Below are 15,344 nucleotides of genomic sequence, written 5' to 3'. Positions count from 1 at the left end.
GCAATTATTGTACTAACGATTAACCAAGTTTTTGTGGCTTAAGTTTTCAAGTTTCACAGGATCACCTATTCACCCCCCCTCTAGGTGCTCTCACTCACCGCCATGGATCTTGGCACCAATGTCTCACCATCACGCTCGAGCCTTCTCCTTTTTCTCGTCGAGCGTTTCTCACTTGTCCGACCTCTGTTTGTTTTTCATATGTCTTTGTATCCATCTTCTCTGTCCTTCCAATATTTTCTAATGGTCTCATCACCATGCTCGATCCTTCTCCTTTTTCCTGTCTAGCGTTTCTCACTTGTCCGACATCTGTTTGTTTTTCATCTCTCTTTGTATCCATCTTCTTGGTCCTTCCAATCTTTTATAATCTATTAATTCAACCTTTAAATCTTGGATTTGATTCTTAGATCTTAGAGACCAAGATATCACCCCCCTCTTCTTCATAAATTATGCGTGTTGATTTGATCTACATGAGTATATTTTGCAAGTCTAGTTTCATAGATAGATATGGGTAGAATCAATTTTGATTTTGGTATACAAGCAAAGTTATTAAGGTACATCGGTAACGTTTGCAAACATGTGTTTAGTTTCTGCATTTGATTTGTATGTATACCTGTTGGTGCATGTGTTTTATGATTAGGTTATTATGTTAGCTATTATATTGGTTAATTTGGTATGTTATATGTAGGTTATATGTCTATATTAATTTGAATTTCATATATTGTGGTATAAGGCAAAAAGACTTGTTTTTTATAAACCTATGTTTTGATAGATGTAGCACAGTGCACAGGTGGTGGGAGGACAAATGGCAAAAATAGAGTCACCCCAGAGATTTATATTAGGATGCAACTGCCATATTGGTTCTACTCAGGGTCATAAAGAAGGGGTTTGTCATATCCCACCTAGTTCTTCCTAAAACCTAATCCATGATTATCTTATTTCTAGTCTTTTCTGGTTCGGTGTTTCTTCCAACAGCTGCTAGGATATATAATTTATTTTGGATCGGAGCATGATGACCATTCACCCTTGTCAAGGTAAGGCTCAAAATAAAAAGACCATGTGAGCACAAGATTGTCAACACTTCACAAGATATATTTCACTCATAGGAAAAGTTGTGATGTTGAATTGTTCTAACATAATGAGAATAAGAACAATGGTATTGTCGTGGTTTCCTATATGTGCGTGAAAAATAGTATGTATCAGCTTACGGCTCCTTGAAGACCTTACTTCACGATCAGGCATTGTACTACCCCTTTCTATAACTCGTACTTGCTCATGACGTTGTCAAAACAATGGACCTTATGTGTGCGATACCTAGCCTTTACCATATCAAGATGCATTTACAATTTAGGTGTACATATCTCGTTCTTACTTTGTCATGCCATGCGTCCAGTGTCTCTTGTTGAACTAGGCCATGAGCTTGTAAAAGGTGAATGATACAATAACATTGATGGGCATGACACGTATACTCCTAAGCAAATTATTAAAAGATTCGACCATGTTGCTAGTCTAAAACTTGTAACTCCAACCACTGTCATTGTAAGCCCTTGTCCATTTTTTGGTTTGCCTCAATAATCCTCTCAACCATTGTATACTTTTTGTGTTTGTAGCATTATTAAGATGCTAGAACTTCATCTCAAACATGTAACCTCAAGCATGCGAGCAACCTACTCAAATAGAAGAAAGTTATCCTTTGTAACCATCCTTATGAAACAAATTATCATTAAGATGCCAAGTGCCTCAACGGTGGTGCAAAGGTGAAGCTTCTATATGGCACTAAGTATACCATGGTTTCTATTAGATATGACACCAACAACCAAAGTTATCAGGAATGTCTCTTCCATCACAAGTGTTGGAGCGAAGGCAGAAACGCCACCCTTCGCTCGAAGTCTCCGCTGCTTAGCCGCTGCTCTGACAGAGACAAAGCAGGCAGGGACACCCTTCGCTTGATCGGCACCAGACGAAGACCGGCGACGAAGGCATCCCACAGTGCGGCCTCGTCCAGCTCAGAGGCCCACGTGCGATCCGACCCATTGTAACGGGCTCTGCGTAGCTGCCGCGTGTTACAGGCCTAATTTGTAAAGGCATCCCTGTAATTACAGTCTGTAACCCTGCTTTATGGGAATATTCTGGGGATAACCTAGGTAGCTGAGGGCACATGCGTCCTTAACACAAGGCGCTGGGCGTTCATGTACCTATAAATACCCCCGCACAGTGCCCGTGAGAGGCCTGATTAACAGAGCTATTTGCCATCTCACGCGTAACCCTACTGTCTTCACTGTTCACCCCTGTTGGCCTTCTTGCGACTGATAGCAAGTTCCAACAACAAGCATAAAAATGACATGATTGAGACAAATAAAATGAATTAATGACAGTACCTAAAAACTAAAATGTTTTCTTTGTCACTTACTTGGATGATGGGTCGCCATTACATAATCCATGCAACATTTAACTTGAATAGGTTTAGAACTTCCAACCTCATTCAGGACAAATTGAGCATTAGGGAACATAGCCACAACTTCATCCACCTCATAGTCGGGTATCAGAGGGACATAGGAGGCCAGATCACCAAGTTTTGGTGGATACCTATGAGGGTAAAATTGATGGACACCTTACGCACAATCATATCCAAACATTAGAACTGAGTCCTTATCGTCAATCTTACATAATTCTGCCATTGATCCTCTAACAAAATTGAGGTTATCCACCTTATAATCGTGTCTTTTAAACACATGTAAAGTTTCCCTCAACTAACATATCTTCCTCATTTTCATTCAAACTCAGCCTAGATCTAGCAACTAACTCACTAAAGATTACCGATCACTGAATAGCACAAACTTCCTTTGTATTCCAAGAAACGAAATATTTCTATAATAATTTCTATCTACACTACCTCCATGATATGGGGTTACATAGGTTGTCCATCTACTTTTATACAGAGAACTAAACTTAATACCTTCAAATAGATTTGAATAGAAGTGACTAAATAAACACTAAATACTATAGAATTAGTCATTAACTAGTGTAAAACTACTCACTACCTAAATATCAAGTAACTAAATTTTACCTAATAAACTAACTACAAAATACCTACCTAACTGTCGGGGACCGTAATTAGGGGTACCCCCAATGCTCCTTAATCCGGCTGGAAAACATCTTCAGAACAAACCATACACGGCTCATAAAGCGCGGTTCAAGTCAAGGCCACGTCTACCGAGGGACGCGACCTCATCCGAGCCCGGCCTCGGGCGGGAACAGTAGTCCCGGACGGATTCACGCCTCGCTGAGGGTCCCCTCAGTCAGCAGACGCACCCTCGGCTCACCTGAAGCCCAGCTCGGGCAGACTTTGTCGTGCAGCGACCTCGGCCGGATCGCCCTACCAACCGTCCGTATCGCATGCACATTTAATGCGGGGATCGCCTGACACCTTATCCTGACACGCGTGCCTCAGTTGACAAGGTCGAAGTGACCGCAGTCACTTCGCCCCTTTACTGACCGATCTGACAGGAAAACAGCACTGTTCGCCTCGCTCCGGCTACTGTGCCAACCACCAGGGTAAAACTGAGTCACGATCTCCCACGAGTTCGGCCTCGGGCGCAGCAGGGAGCTCCGCCTCGCCCGACCCCAGGCCTCGGCCTCAGTCTCGGCCTCGGGAGGAGTCACAACCTCGCCCGACCTCAGCCTCGGCCTCAGGAGAAGTCTCCGCCTCGCCCGACCTGGGCCTCGGACCGACTACGCTACAGGGGATACATCATTACCCTACCCCTAGCTAGCTGCCTCAGGCTACGAAGGAACAAGACCGGTGTCCCATCTAAGGTTACTCCGGTAACAGGTAATGATGGCTCCTCGCGTGCGCCCATGACGTCGGATTGCTCTCAACCTCCTACGGAAGCAAGGGAACGTCAGCAACATCCATGCCGCACCGCCAGCTATGCTTCTATAGGGCTCAAGGCACTTCCCTGACAGCCACGTTAGCACACGTACAGGGCTCAAGGCGCTTCTCCGCCAGCGACGTTAGCACATAGCTACACCCCATTGTACAGCTGGGCATCTCCTTGTATCTATAAAAGGGTTTGTCCAGGACCTTCCTAAGGCACGTGGACATACGTTGACGAGGCGAACGTTGACATAGGGGAAACGCAGGGACGCGGGGCAGAAGAGACAGGCAGCACGCATGGACTCTCCCTCTCTCTCGCTCTCGCCCTCGCTCTCTCGCGACGCTTGTAACCCCTACTACGAGCACTCTGGTGCAAGATAATATAAGCCACATTCCCCCGCTTGTGTTCCATCTTGCATCAACCCATCTGAACAGGGGCACGCAGCAACAAATTCACTGGTCGGTTGACGGACCTCGCGGGTCCGAAACGCCGACACTAACTATGTTACTAACTAAGTTAATCACTAAGTGATTTATCAATAAAAAATTTCACCTTCACCAAACAGAGGCGGTGTAGGGGACAACACGATGGGTAGGAGTCAACGTCAAAGCCCGAGCGACAGGCAAGGCATCGCCAAAACTGGAGCAACGAGTGGGGTGATGATGTTACCATTGCTGCGGGGTGCTAGGAGGGTTTGGGGTGAGGGCAGCGATGGGGTCGAGGAAGGTGTTTGGCCGTGTCGGGTCCATGGAAGGCATCGATCGAAACCGGGCACGACGGCGGGTTGGGTGGGGTAGGGATGGCGTCAGATTCGATGGCCAACAACGGACGTGAGATAAGAAGCACACGATGGGATTGCACGGCGACGAGAGGCGAAAAATGAGACAAAAGAGGACTCGAGAAATATAAGGGACCATGATATCAACATATTTGGCACCGAGGTCGACATTATGGTATGAGGCGGTGACTTTGACGCCATAAATCTTAGCGCTGAGGTCCCACCACATCACGATCTACACTAGTGTAGCTTGCATAGTCTATCGATCCGAGACGTGTAACCTCGACATCATAGATCATAACGTTGATCTAGAGTCTAAAATATTATTAGTTCTATCATGAGTATAAATGTTTTTTTGCGAAAAAGGCTAAAATAAAAAAATCAGGTGTTGGAACATGTCAAAAGTAGAAAACCGCGTGTGATTTTCTTCGGGTTTAGGGGTTGTTTGGTTTCTAGAGACTAATTTTTAGTCCCTACATATTATTCCATTTTAGTTACAAAATTGTTAAATATAGAAAATAAAACTTTATTTTAGTTTATATATTCGGCAATTTATAGACTAAAATGGAATAAAATGAAGAAACTAAATATTAGTCCCTAGAAACCAAACACCCCCTTAATATCTTTCACATTTTTGTGTTACCAGTTTACCACTTACGGACTTACCACTACTTGCCAAATGGACGATTAGGGCAGCATGTTGTTTTCCCTGCCCTGCCGGTTGTATTCGATACCATGTCGTTGTACGTCTTGTCTTACACCCAAGACGTGAGTTACGGTGCTTCAGCACAGAGACTTGAGCAGGGTGCGATTTACCAAGATATAAATAATACCTAATAAAGCAGCTAGTGTCGTAATAAAGCAAGAACGTCAATCATACGCGCGCGCGTATGATTTATTTCAAATAATAAGAAAGTCAAGCTTCTTTCCAAACGAGAGAGCACTGAGCAACTCTTCGTTGTCCGTGGACGCGAGAGAATCGGGTCGGGGGATTTGTTCCTAGCACTCATTAACTTGACCATCTAGAAAATACCTATTACAAATAGGATATCTTAAAAACTCATTGCTAATACAATTCTTTTATCGTTATAACACCTTATCTAGTTGGTCAGGTTTCTATTCTTTTTAATCTTAAATCAACTTAAAAATAAAATTAATGTTTTTGCTCTAACCAAATACCAATATTTCCCTAAACAAAGACCATGCAGAATAGGAAAATTAGAAATCTCCGACGGCCGATTTATATCCGACGGCTTCCTTGACGGCCGCTGGACGTAACGTTATGTCCGACGGCTGTCAAACAAGCCATCAGATATAACCTTATGTGCGATGGCTGCCACATAAACCGTCGGACATAAGTGATTTTAAACCTGTCGCGCTCGGTCGCGTCGTTTCATTTCGCAAGTTCTTTCGCACCCGCCACCCCCGCCGGAGCCAATCGCCGCCCTGCCCCTGCCCTTACCCCCACTGCATCGCCGGCTCCAACACACGTCCTACCCTACGTCGCCCGTCGCCGGCTAAATGAGTAATTTTATGGCTTGTAGTATAATTTTGTAGATGCGTGTAGATTGTTTGTTAGTAGTCATTTTTAGTATTATTTCAAAAATAAATTAGTGAACGAATATTCGAAAACTGAGGTACTAACCCTTGTTGCTCTCACTCGTCCAACTTTTCCAGTTGCCTTCTTTCACAAAAAAATGGCATTGCCGCCTACCTCAGTATTCTACCTATCCGGATTTCTCTCTAGCCACTTCCATCCGTAAGTTACGTGAGTATATAATAATTGCAAGTATCCTAGTACGTAGTACGTGAGTATACTATTTGGCACTGTTTGGGAGTAATCACATGGATCGAGATGTATATTCTCTCCATTTGTACGCTAGGTGCCAAGCAGCACTTCGTCGTCACTTGTCAGCTTCTTGCATTACATTACAATACTCTATAGTGTGCAGCTTCTTACTCAGTGATGCATGACATACAGGAGCTACTGGACATCACATAATCTGAGTTACAACATCAATAGCACAAATAACATATTATAACTTTAGGTAGTTCGGATACCGGGACATGTTACCAATTTACCCGAAATTTTTTTGGATTTTTATACTTAAGATACGAAGTAATTTTTAGGTAATTCGGATTCGGCTATGCGGTTCGGATAGTTAGGATACACGTAGCGGGTATATCCGGTTTTTTTCCACACCTGTCCGTAATCTTAACCTTGGCCATGAACGCTTGGAGGCTTGGAGCATCTCGCTGGAGCGTCACCGCCATTGACGAGACTTGGATAGCGAACCTTCATCCTTTCTTCGTCCGGATCCATTGACGTCCTTTCCCTTCCAGTTTCGTTCCCAACTTTATTCTATCTTTAGATTTTCGTCCTTAGTTCAAAAGGTGATTCTGTTTCCACCGCGATCGAGGGCTCTCTCCATACACGGTTAAATTAAGACGGCTTTTGATTTTGCTTTTCCTTCCACCTATTCATCTTTACGTAAGATGTAAATAATTCCCTGTTTGGATAATCCAATCTTTATATTTAAAAATAAATCAATTTATAACTCATGAGGGCACATATGGTGACATTAAATACGTTGTCTCTGAGTAGCCACGTAAGCAGCAATTAAATAAAAAAATCCAACGTGGACGCTAATTAAGGAGGATAGAGCCATAGGTCGTCCTTTCGATTCGTGAAGAGACGGCTTCGGCTCGTACTCCGATACAAGAGACAGTAAGACAACCACTGTATGACTGTTTTGACCCTTGTTCCATACCTGAATTAAAAAAATTATAAACAGTATAAATAGACAACTTACTTTATGACTTGTTATTTATATTGCCTATAAGTCTTTTTCAATACACATATAAACAATTGTTGTTTGTGGGCTGTACATACCCCGCGTATAGGCATATGCCCTGATGAAGGGAGTTGATCTTTAGATTTAATGGTATTATTCTTTTTTTAAATGTAACTTTACTAATTTCGAGATGTGCTTATTTTAAGAGGTGTTTAGGGCATGTATAACCTCATTTAATATGAGATCTTTTGATGGATCTTTAGAGTGTTAACCGAAAAAATATATTTGTCGGCGTTCCGAGACCGGGGGGTCCCTTGGGCCGACGAGTAAGTGTCGCCGCGTGCCCCAGCCCAGATGGGTCGAGCGCGAGGGCGAGCGCGAAGGGGGAGAAGCGAGGCGGCCGGAGACCGACGTGAGAGAGGTGGGAATCCCGCGGCCTTCGTGTTCGTCGCGCGCCCAGGTCGGGTGCGCTTGCAGTAGGGGGTTACAAGCGTCCACGCGGGAGAGGGAAGCGAGCGGCCCCAAGGGAGCGCCTGTCTCGTCCTCGTCCCCGCGCGGCCAACCCTCTCTAAGAGGGCCCTGGTCCTTCCTTTTATAGGCGTAAGGAGAGGATTCAGGTGTACAATGGGGGGTGTAGCAGAGTGCTACGTGTCTAGCGGGGGAGAGCTAGCGCCCTAAGTACATGCCGATGTGGCAGCCGGAGAGATTTTGGCACCCAGCTGGTGTGATGTCGTGGCCCTCGGAGGAGCGATGGAGCCTGGCGGAGGGACAGCTGTCGGAGCGGTTGGGTCCTTGCTGACGTCCTCTTGCTTCCGTAAGGGGGCTGAGAGCCGCCGTCGTCACAGAGCATGCAGGGCGCCATCATTGCCTATCTGGCGGAGCTAGCCAGATGGGACACCGGTCTTGTTCCCTGCGGCCCGAGTCAGCTCGGGGTAGGGTGATGATGGCGCCTCCTGTTGACGTGGCGAGCCTGTGCCCTAGGTTGGGCGATGTGGAGGCTCCTCCGAAGCCGAGGTCGAGTCTGTCTTCCATGGCCGAGGCCGAGTCCGTGCTCCTGGGTCGGGCGAGGCAGAGGTCGTCGGCAGAGGCCAGGGCGGAGTCCGAGCCCTGGGGTCGGGCGAGGCGGAGTTCGTCGTCTTCTGGGGCTAAGCCCGAGTCCGAGCCCCGGGTCGGGCGGAGCGGAGTTCGTCGTCTTCCGGGACTTAGCCCGAGTCCGAGCCCTGGGTCGGGCGGAGCGGAGTTTGCCGTCTTCCGGGGCTTAGCCCGAGTCCGAGCCCTGGGTCGGGCGGAGCGGAGTTCGCCGTCTTCCGGGGCTTAGCCCGAGTCCGAGCCCTGGGTCGGGCGGAGCGGAGCTTCCTATGGTGCCTTTGGCGGGGCCTGACTGCCTGTCAGTCTCACTCTGTCAGGTAACACTGCAGTCGGAGTGGCGCAGGCGGCGCTGTCCTTCTGTCAGGCCGGTCAGTGGAGCGGCGAAGTGACGGCGGTCACTTCGGCTCTGCCGGAGGGCGCGCGTCAGGATAAAGGTGTCAGACTACCTTTGCATTAAATGCTCCTGCGACTTGGTCGGTCGGTGCGGCGATTTAGTCAGGGTTGCTTCTTAGCGAAGGCAGGGCCTCGGGCGAGCCGGAGATATGTTCGCCGTCGGAGGGGGGGCCTCGGGCGAGACGGAAATCCTCCGGGGTCGGCTGCCCTTGTCCGAGGCTAGGCTCGGGCGAGGCGTGGTCGAGTCACTCGAATGGACTGATCCCTGACTTATTCGCACCCATCAGGCCTTAGCAGCTTTATGCTGATGGGGGTTACCAGCTGAGAATTAGGAGTCTTGAGGGTACCCCTAATTATGGTCCCCGACAATATTAGACGGGCTCTTAAGGAAGAATCTCTCTCTACACAACTCTCTATACATATTGACTTTTAACTATATTTATGGTGTAGATGATCAGGGTTGTATATCATCCCATCTTTTAGATGTCTCTCGGGCCATTCTCAGTGATGAGTTTTAATACACTGTTTCTAATGTTGCCCCGTCAAATTTAAACTAGGTAGCCGTGTACTCCCTCCAGTGTTCTATTATTCGTCATTTTGGACAAGGTTTGAGTCTAACTTATAAGTTATTTACTACTGATAATTGCTTTTGTTATTTAGTTTTGAAACCTAATATTTATATGATCCAGTTTGTTTTAAAAAGTACTTTTATAAAAGTATTGATGAGTTTATTGGTATTTAAAGAAACATGATCAAAAAGCTATATTTTAGAGACCGTGACATTGTCCTAAACGACAAACAATAGAACACCAGAGAGAGTACGCAGAGTTTCATCCCCATAAAACTCTATCAATCTTCCATAAAACTCTCACTATATCTCCTATTAATTGCACTGACATGTTATCAAGTGTGGTGATGTGTCACCGTATTTAATGAGTATGAGAATGGTTTTATGTTGAAAAACCGATCAAGGGGACCAAGTAATTAACTCCTATGCAGCATCAGTAAAAGGACCAGAAGCACGATATGAACCACTAACAACAAAAAGAGCGATCCAGCTGTGGGGAACCGGTCAAAGTCTGAACTGGACTAAAACATCTCAACATCTTGGTGGCCAGCTCCATGACCAAAGACCAGTCCAATTGAAAAAGCTTTGAATATTATTATAGTGGTGCACAAAGATCCTATTGAACCACCTTCTAATTTGTTTCCGCTTAGTCCAGTCAAAGTTCCTACTCTTCTACCCGACCCAACGACAATAGGCTCGCCAAGATACTGGTGCCTCTCGTCTCCGATCCTCGGCTCTCTCTCTCTATAAGAACCCCTCCCCCCTCTCCGTCGTACGCTCTGACACACGCATCATCACCTACCTCGACGACACACACAAACACGTACGTACGCAGCCAGCCGCCGAGACAACTCGTACGAACAGCTAGCGCTGAGGAGAGGAGTGAGCGAGTCAGCTAGGCCAGCTGCCGGCCTGCAGCAGAACGGGAGCTAGCTAGCTACCACTGCGGTGCGGAGCAAACCTGCCGCGATGGAAGGTGTGCCGGAAGACAAGTGCACCCTTATCGCGGAGCTGGTGCGAGTACTGGAGATGGCGAGGCAGCTCGAGACGTACATGGCGGTCCAGCAGCAGCAGGGCGACGCTGCCGGCGGGGACCAGCGGTGCCGGGCGCTGGTGAGCACCATGCGCGCCTGCATCGACAGGGCGGTGTCCTGCTGCGCCGAGGGGCGTCCGGACTCGCCGCCGTCAGGTGGGGATGGCAGTCCGCGCAGCGGCGTGTCGGACCAGGCCGGCGGCGAGTTTCGGGGTCGCGGCAATGCGGCCGGCCAGTGCAAGAAGAGGTAAGGATCGCTCGTGAGTCGTGAAAGCAAGAGCCTATCTGTTACTAGCCAAGGGGGCCGTGGGCAGCTTAAAAGGGAGAGTCCCCCTCCTCCTATCAGCCTGGCTTTTGGGATGTGAGTGGTGGGCTCTCTTGGCTGGGCCGGCCCACGAGCGCATGAACGCCCGAAGCTGTCGAGTGTGGCCTGGGTCGGGGGTTGGACGCTGACATCTGGTATCAGAGCCCGGTTTGGCTCATGCCTGCCTTGGGGGGTTTCCCAAGGGGGGTGGGATGTCAGGGGCTGGTAGTCAGCGCCCCGGCTTTAGTCTCACATCGGCTAGCCAAGGGGGCCGTGGGCAGCTTAAAAGGGAGAGTCCCCCTCCTCCCATCAGCCTGGCTTTTGGGATGTGAGTGGTGGACTCTCTTGGCTAGGCCGGCCCACGAGCGCATGAACGCCCGAAGCTGTCGAGTGTGGGCTGGGCCGGGGGTTGGACGCTGACAGATTGTGATTTGGTTTGAGAATTGAGATCATATCGCCTTTGTCGCGTACGCAGGAAGACGCTGCCCAAGTGGAGCAGCCAGGTGAGGGTTAGCGCCGTGCAGGACGTGAGCCCCCTCGACGACGGCCTCAGCTGGAGGAAGTACGGCCAGAAGGACATCCTCGGCGCCAAGTACCCAAGGTCAGCGGAGCGCGCCGCCACACAACCGAACGCACGATCTTTTTCAGAATTCAGACGGGCCTGCGCGCGCGCACCAGCGGAGCGATGGCGATGCTGACCCTCACGCCTCACCTCACCTGTGAACTGTGACCTGTCCCCCTTGGTTATTTTATTCTTGCAGATCCTACTTCCGGTGCACGCACAGGCACACGCAGAGCTGTCAGGCAAGCAAGCATGTGCAGCGCACGGACGGCGACCCGCTGCTCTTCGACGTCGTGTACCACGGCAGCCACACGTGCGCCCAGGCCCAGGGCGCCGCCGCGCGCCCCGTCAACCAGCCGGCTCAGCAGCAAACGGACACGGAGCAGACGACCTCCCCGGGGTTCCAAGCAGGGCCCGCCGTGCTGCCGTTCTCGCTCCGTCCGGCATCCAACAAGCCGCCGGGCGCCCACGACGCCGGCGACGGCGCGACGAGCAGCCGTTTCATCGCGACCGGCTGTACTGTCACCGCGTCTCCTTTCGTGTCCCCGGCGACGTCAGAGTGCCGGATAGTTAGCGGCGGCTACGCGTTGGGAGGTGGCGTGACCATGGCCGGCGTCCGGAACGTGCCTGATGTTGAGCTCGCCGCCACGACCAACTCGCTTATGGCTATGGGACAGATGGATTTCATGTTCCCGCTGGACGCCGCCAGTTTCTTGGAGCTGGAGAGTCCGGCCAGCTATTGCTAAACGACACAAACGTGCTTGTCCCTACTGGTTTAGCGCGGAAACATATTATTGATAGGTAAAGACGACAAAGCTAAACGAACAAGCGTGCTTTAGCTCTCTCGCTTAGTGCTTGGCATGTAAGTCTGCAAGGACACGCCGAGCCTTATACTTTCTGTATCCCAATTTATAATTCATTCGACTTTTTTGAAACAAGTTTGACCGACTTATCTTATTTAATTTTTACAAAAAATAAAAAATACAAAATCATACTTAAAGTATATTATACTCCATCTATCCCATAAAATAAAACATATATTTTAAAAAAGAGTCATTAGAGTAGAACTTTGACCATTAATTATTTTTAAAATATGACATCAACAAATGCAAATTAAGCATCATATTAAAGTACTTTTGAATACAAATTCAAGTATATGCATGCATACACTAAAAATATATGTTTTTGTTGAATTATTGGTCAAAGTTTTAAAACGTACGTTGACCAGTAATTCTTTCTAAAAACATGTGTGCCTTATTTTATGGGATGGATGGAGTATGTCAGATGATATCACAGTAAAAATTAATAATTATTATATCATTTTTTGAAAATAAGACAAGTCGATCAAACTTGAGGTAAAAAAAGTCAAACAAATTATAAATTGTAACTGAGGGAGTATTAGCTACTAGTACAGTGCATGTGCATTGTGACAACACATCAATCATATTTAGTAATGGAAATAGACAGGAAAAATCATGTTTCGTCTAGTACAGTATTCGGTTTTGATCTAGACCGTTTTCATATTTACGAAAAAAATGGGGCGGAAATGTGATAGTATAAGCGGAAACAGGAACGAAAACGGTTCAATGTTTTTCCGTTTGTATTTCCTAAATCTCATTTTTTACTGGGATATTCCCGTATTTTACTGGGATATTCTCGTTTTAGTCGTGTAAACGGGATATGCAACACCGAAAACAATAGCCAAAAAAGTACCGCCTTAACCCCATCTTCTATAGCCTGCTTGCTTAATCGGTGGTTCCCTATTCTTGTTTACTATCCTTGGTGTATAATTGTGTTGTGGTTTGAACTTTATTGGACTATCTTGTGCAATTTATGGTAGATAATTCTACGGTTTATTTATTTTTGCCAATGAACTGTGATGCAATTAAAACTGAAGCATATGAACTGTGAAGCATGTGATGACCTGATGGGTTTAAGGATTATTTGCATAATCTTTCATGTTACTTATAATCCTACATGGGTTGATGGTTAATGAATGTTGACAAAAAAAAAGTGTTACTTTTGCACAACCTATTGATCTGTATAAAAAACTTTAAGTGCTTGTGCCGACCTTTAGACTTGTGAAGTTGTTATTTATGGTGTCCTAAACTTTTAATATTATAGTTTGATACAATATTGTTTATTTCGAGCAAAGTTTTTGGTTGCCGCCCGTTTTTATTGTACATCCATTTGTTTTAATATGTTTCCGTGTAACCGTATATTCTGCAACCATTTTGTTTCTGGCTATACCGCTCCTGCTCCCCTTTTAAGTAGAAAAAATATAGTAAAGAAAATGGGAGAAGGGTTTTTCCGTCCGTTCATCGTAAATCATATCAGATGATATAGTATAACAGTTGTATGACACGTGAGGGTCCAGTGGCAAGCTAATGCCCTTGTATTGCAACGGCACACCAATCATATTTAATGGTATAGTGCAATGGTTGTACGACACACAGTGGTCTAGTGGCAAGATAGTGTGATGGACCCTCCTCACAAAAAATAAATTTAGAATTAATGTGAACATATAGCCCACATACCAGATATTAAATTGTATCTATTGTACTTTGCCTTATTAGCTAAAAGGCCGAAAAAGATATGAGTTTGAAAAGGAGACCTAGCCCTTTTTTATAGCTAACTCAGTCAATTGTCCTATTTTAGCTAGTGATGTGATACTATTCGGCAGTGCTATGCTATGTGCGAACGTCTGCGGCTCCAAACCACCGAAAATCGGCGGTAAACCGCTCGGTAAACCGAAACCGACAGGGGACAGTAATGGTTTACCAGCGGGGTTTTTTGAATTCAGTCCAAATTTAAAAAATTTGAAACAAAAATTATAAAACAATATATGATAAAAACTATATGTTTTACTAAGTAATTTGGTATAGAAGATATTTAAATTCAAATCAGTTTAGCCAACAAAAAATAGAAAAATGTATGGACCCGTTAACCCGTTAACAAAAAATCTAAACATCTCTCTCCTCCTGGTCCTCCCCAGCTCTCCTCACTTTCCCCATTCACTTACATGAGAGCCCACAAACCCAACGCCGCCGCAGACGCAAAAATCGCCGCCTCCGCGCCTTTTACTGGCGGATAAGCGCGGTAAACCGCCGACCAGGAGCAGTTTACCGCCCACTTCGCCGCTGCCCCCCGTCGTCGTCGCAGATCCCCTCGCCGACGGTTTCCATGTATGGGTATGAAAACTATGGACCTCCTCCACCACCATATTCAAATTTATCAAATATGTATCCACCAGGACCACAATATGGGTATGGACAAGTTCCCGTTGCACCGGTATGTTCTTTTGCTTTGTGGATAAGTATTTATTTGTCGTTCTTGTTTTCTCGCTAATGTATCTCATATCTTTTGTAATAGACGTATCACTATCAGTATGACAGATTGGATCAATATCACGACCCTTCCAACATGCCTGAGTACTGTCACTATGACTTGAGCTGAACATGTGGGTATTGTGAAATAAGTCGACCTATGTGTCGTTGCCTCGTTGGAGAGGTGTAAAAGAACTTGTATTTGAGTATTGCGAAGTTCGCTGGTTGTTTATTGCATGAGAACTGGAGTTTGTGGTTGCATATGTATGTTGTATGTTATTTTGATGACGTATGTCGTGTGGATCAATTAATATTTATTGTACAATGTGAATTGAGCAAACTACAAATAAATCCTGCCAAAATTTTCATTTTTTTCTCAAAAAACAGCAAAAACCAGTTTGTTCCACGGTTAACCGTCGGTTTCTATCGGTTTTTCGCTGGTAAACCGGTTTGAATTCAAACTGATTTGGTTTAGCCAAATCGGTCGGTTTTTACCGGTTTCTACCGGTAATCGTTACCGGTGGGGGCGGTTTTTACATCTCCAACGGTCTTTATACTTTAAATTACCGGTGGGGGCGGTTTTTACATCTCCATCGGTTTTGTAAACCGTGGCGAGCGTGC

General features: G+C 46.4%; 1 protein-coding gene across 1 annotated transcript; it reads left to right on the top strand.

Moving 5' to 3' along the window:
- Positions 1–10,198: 10,198 nt before the first annotated feature.
- Positions 10,199–12,360, top strand: LOC103636132 (probable WRKY transcription factor 54). The gene is made up of 3 exons (XM_008658491.4): positions 10,199–10,778; positions 11,311–11,436; positions 11,597–12,360. Exons 1-3 carry the CDS (start codon positions 10,468–10,470, stop codon positions 12,141–12,143), a joined length of 984 nt encoding a protein of 327 aa, XP_008656713.1. The 5' UTR covers positions 10,199–10,467; the 3' UTR covers positions 12,144–12,360.
- The last annotated feature ends 2,984 nt before the right edge of the window (positions 12,361–15,344 follow it).

This window comes from Zea mays, chromosome 8 (assembly GCF_902167145.1).
Source record: "Zea mays cultivar B73 chromosome 8, Zm-B73-REFERENCE-NAM-5.0, whole genome shotgun sequence".
NCBI lineage: Eukaryota > Viridiplantae > Streptophyta > Magnoliopsida > Poales > Poaceae > Zea > Zea mays.
This window is presented reverse-complemented; position numbering and strand designations above follow the sequence as displayed.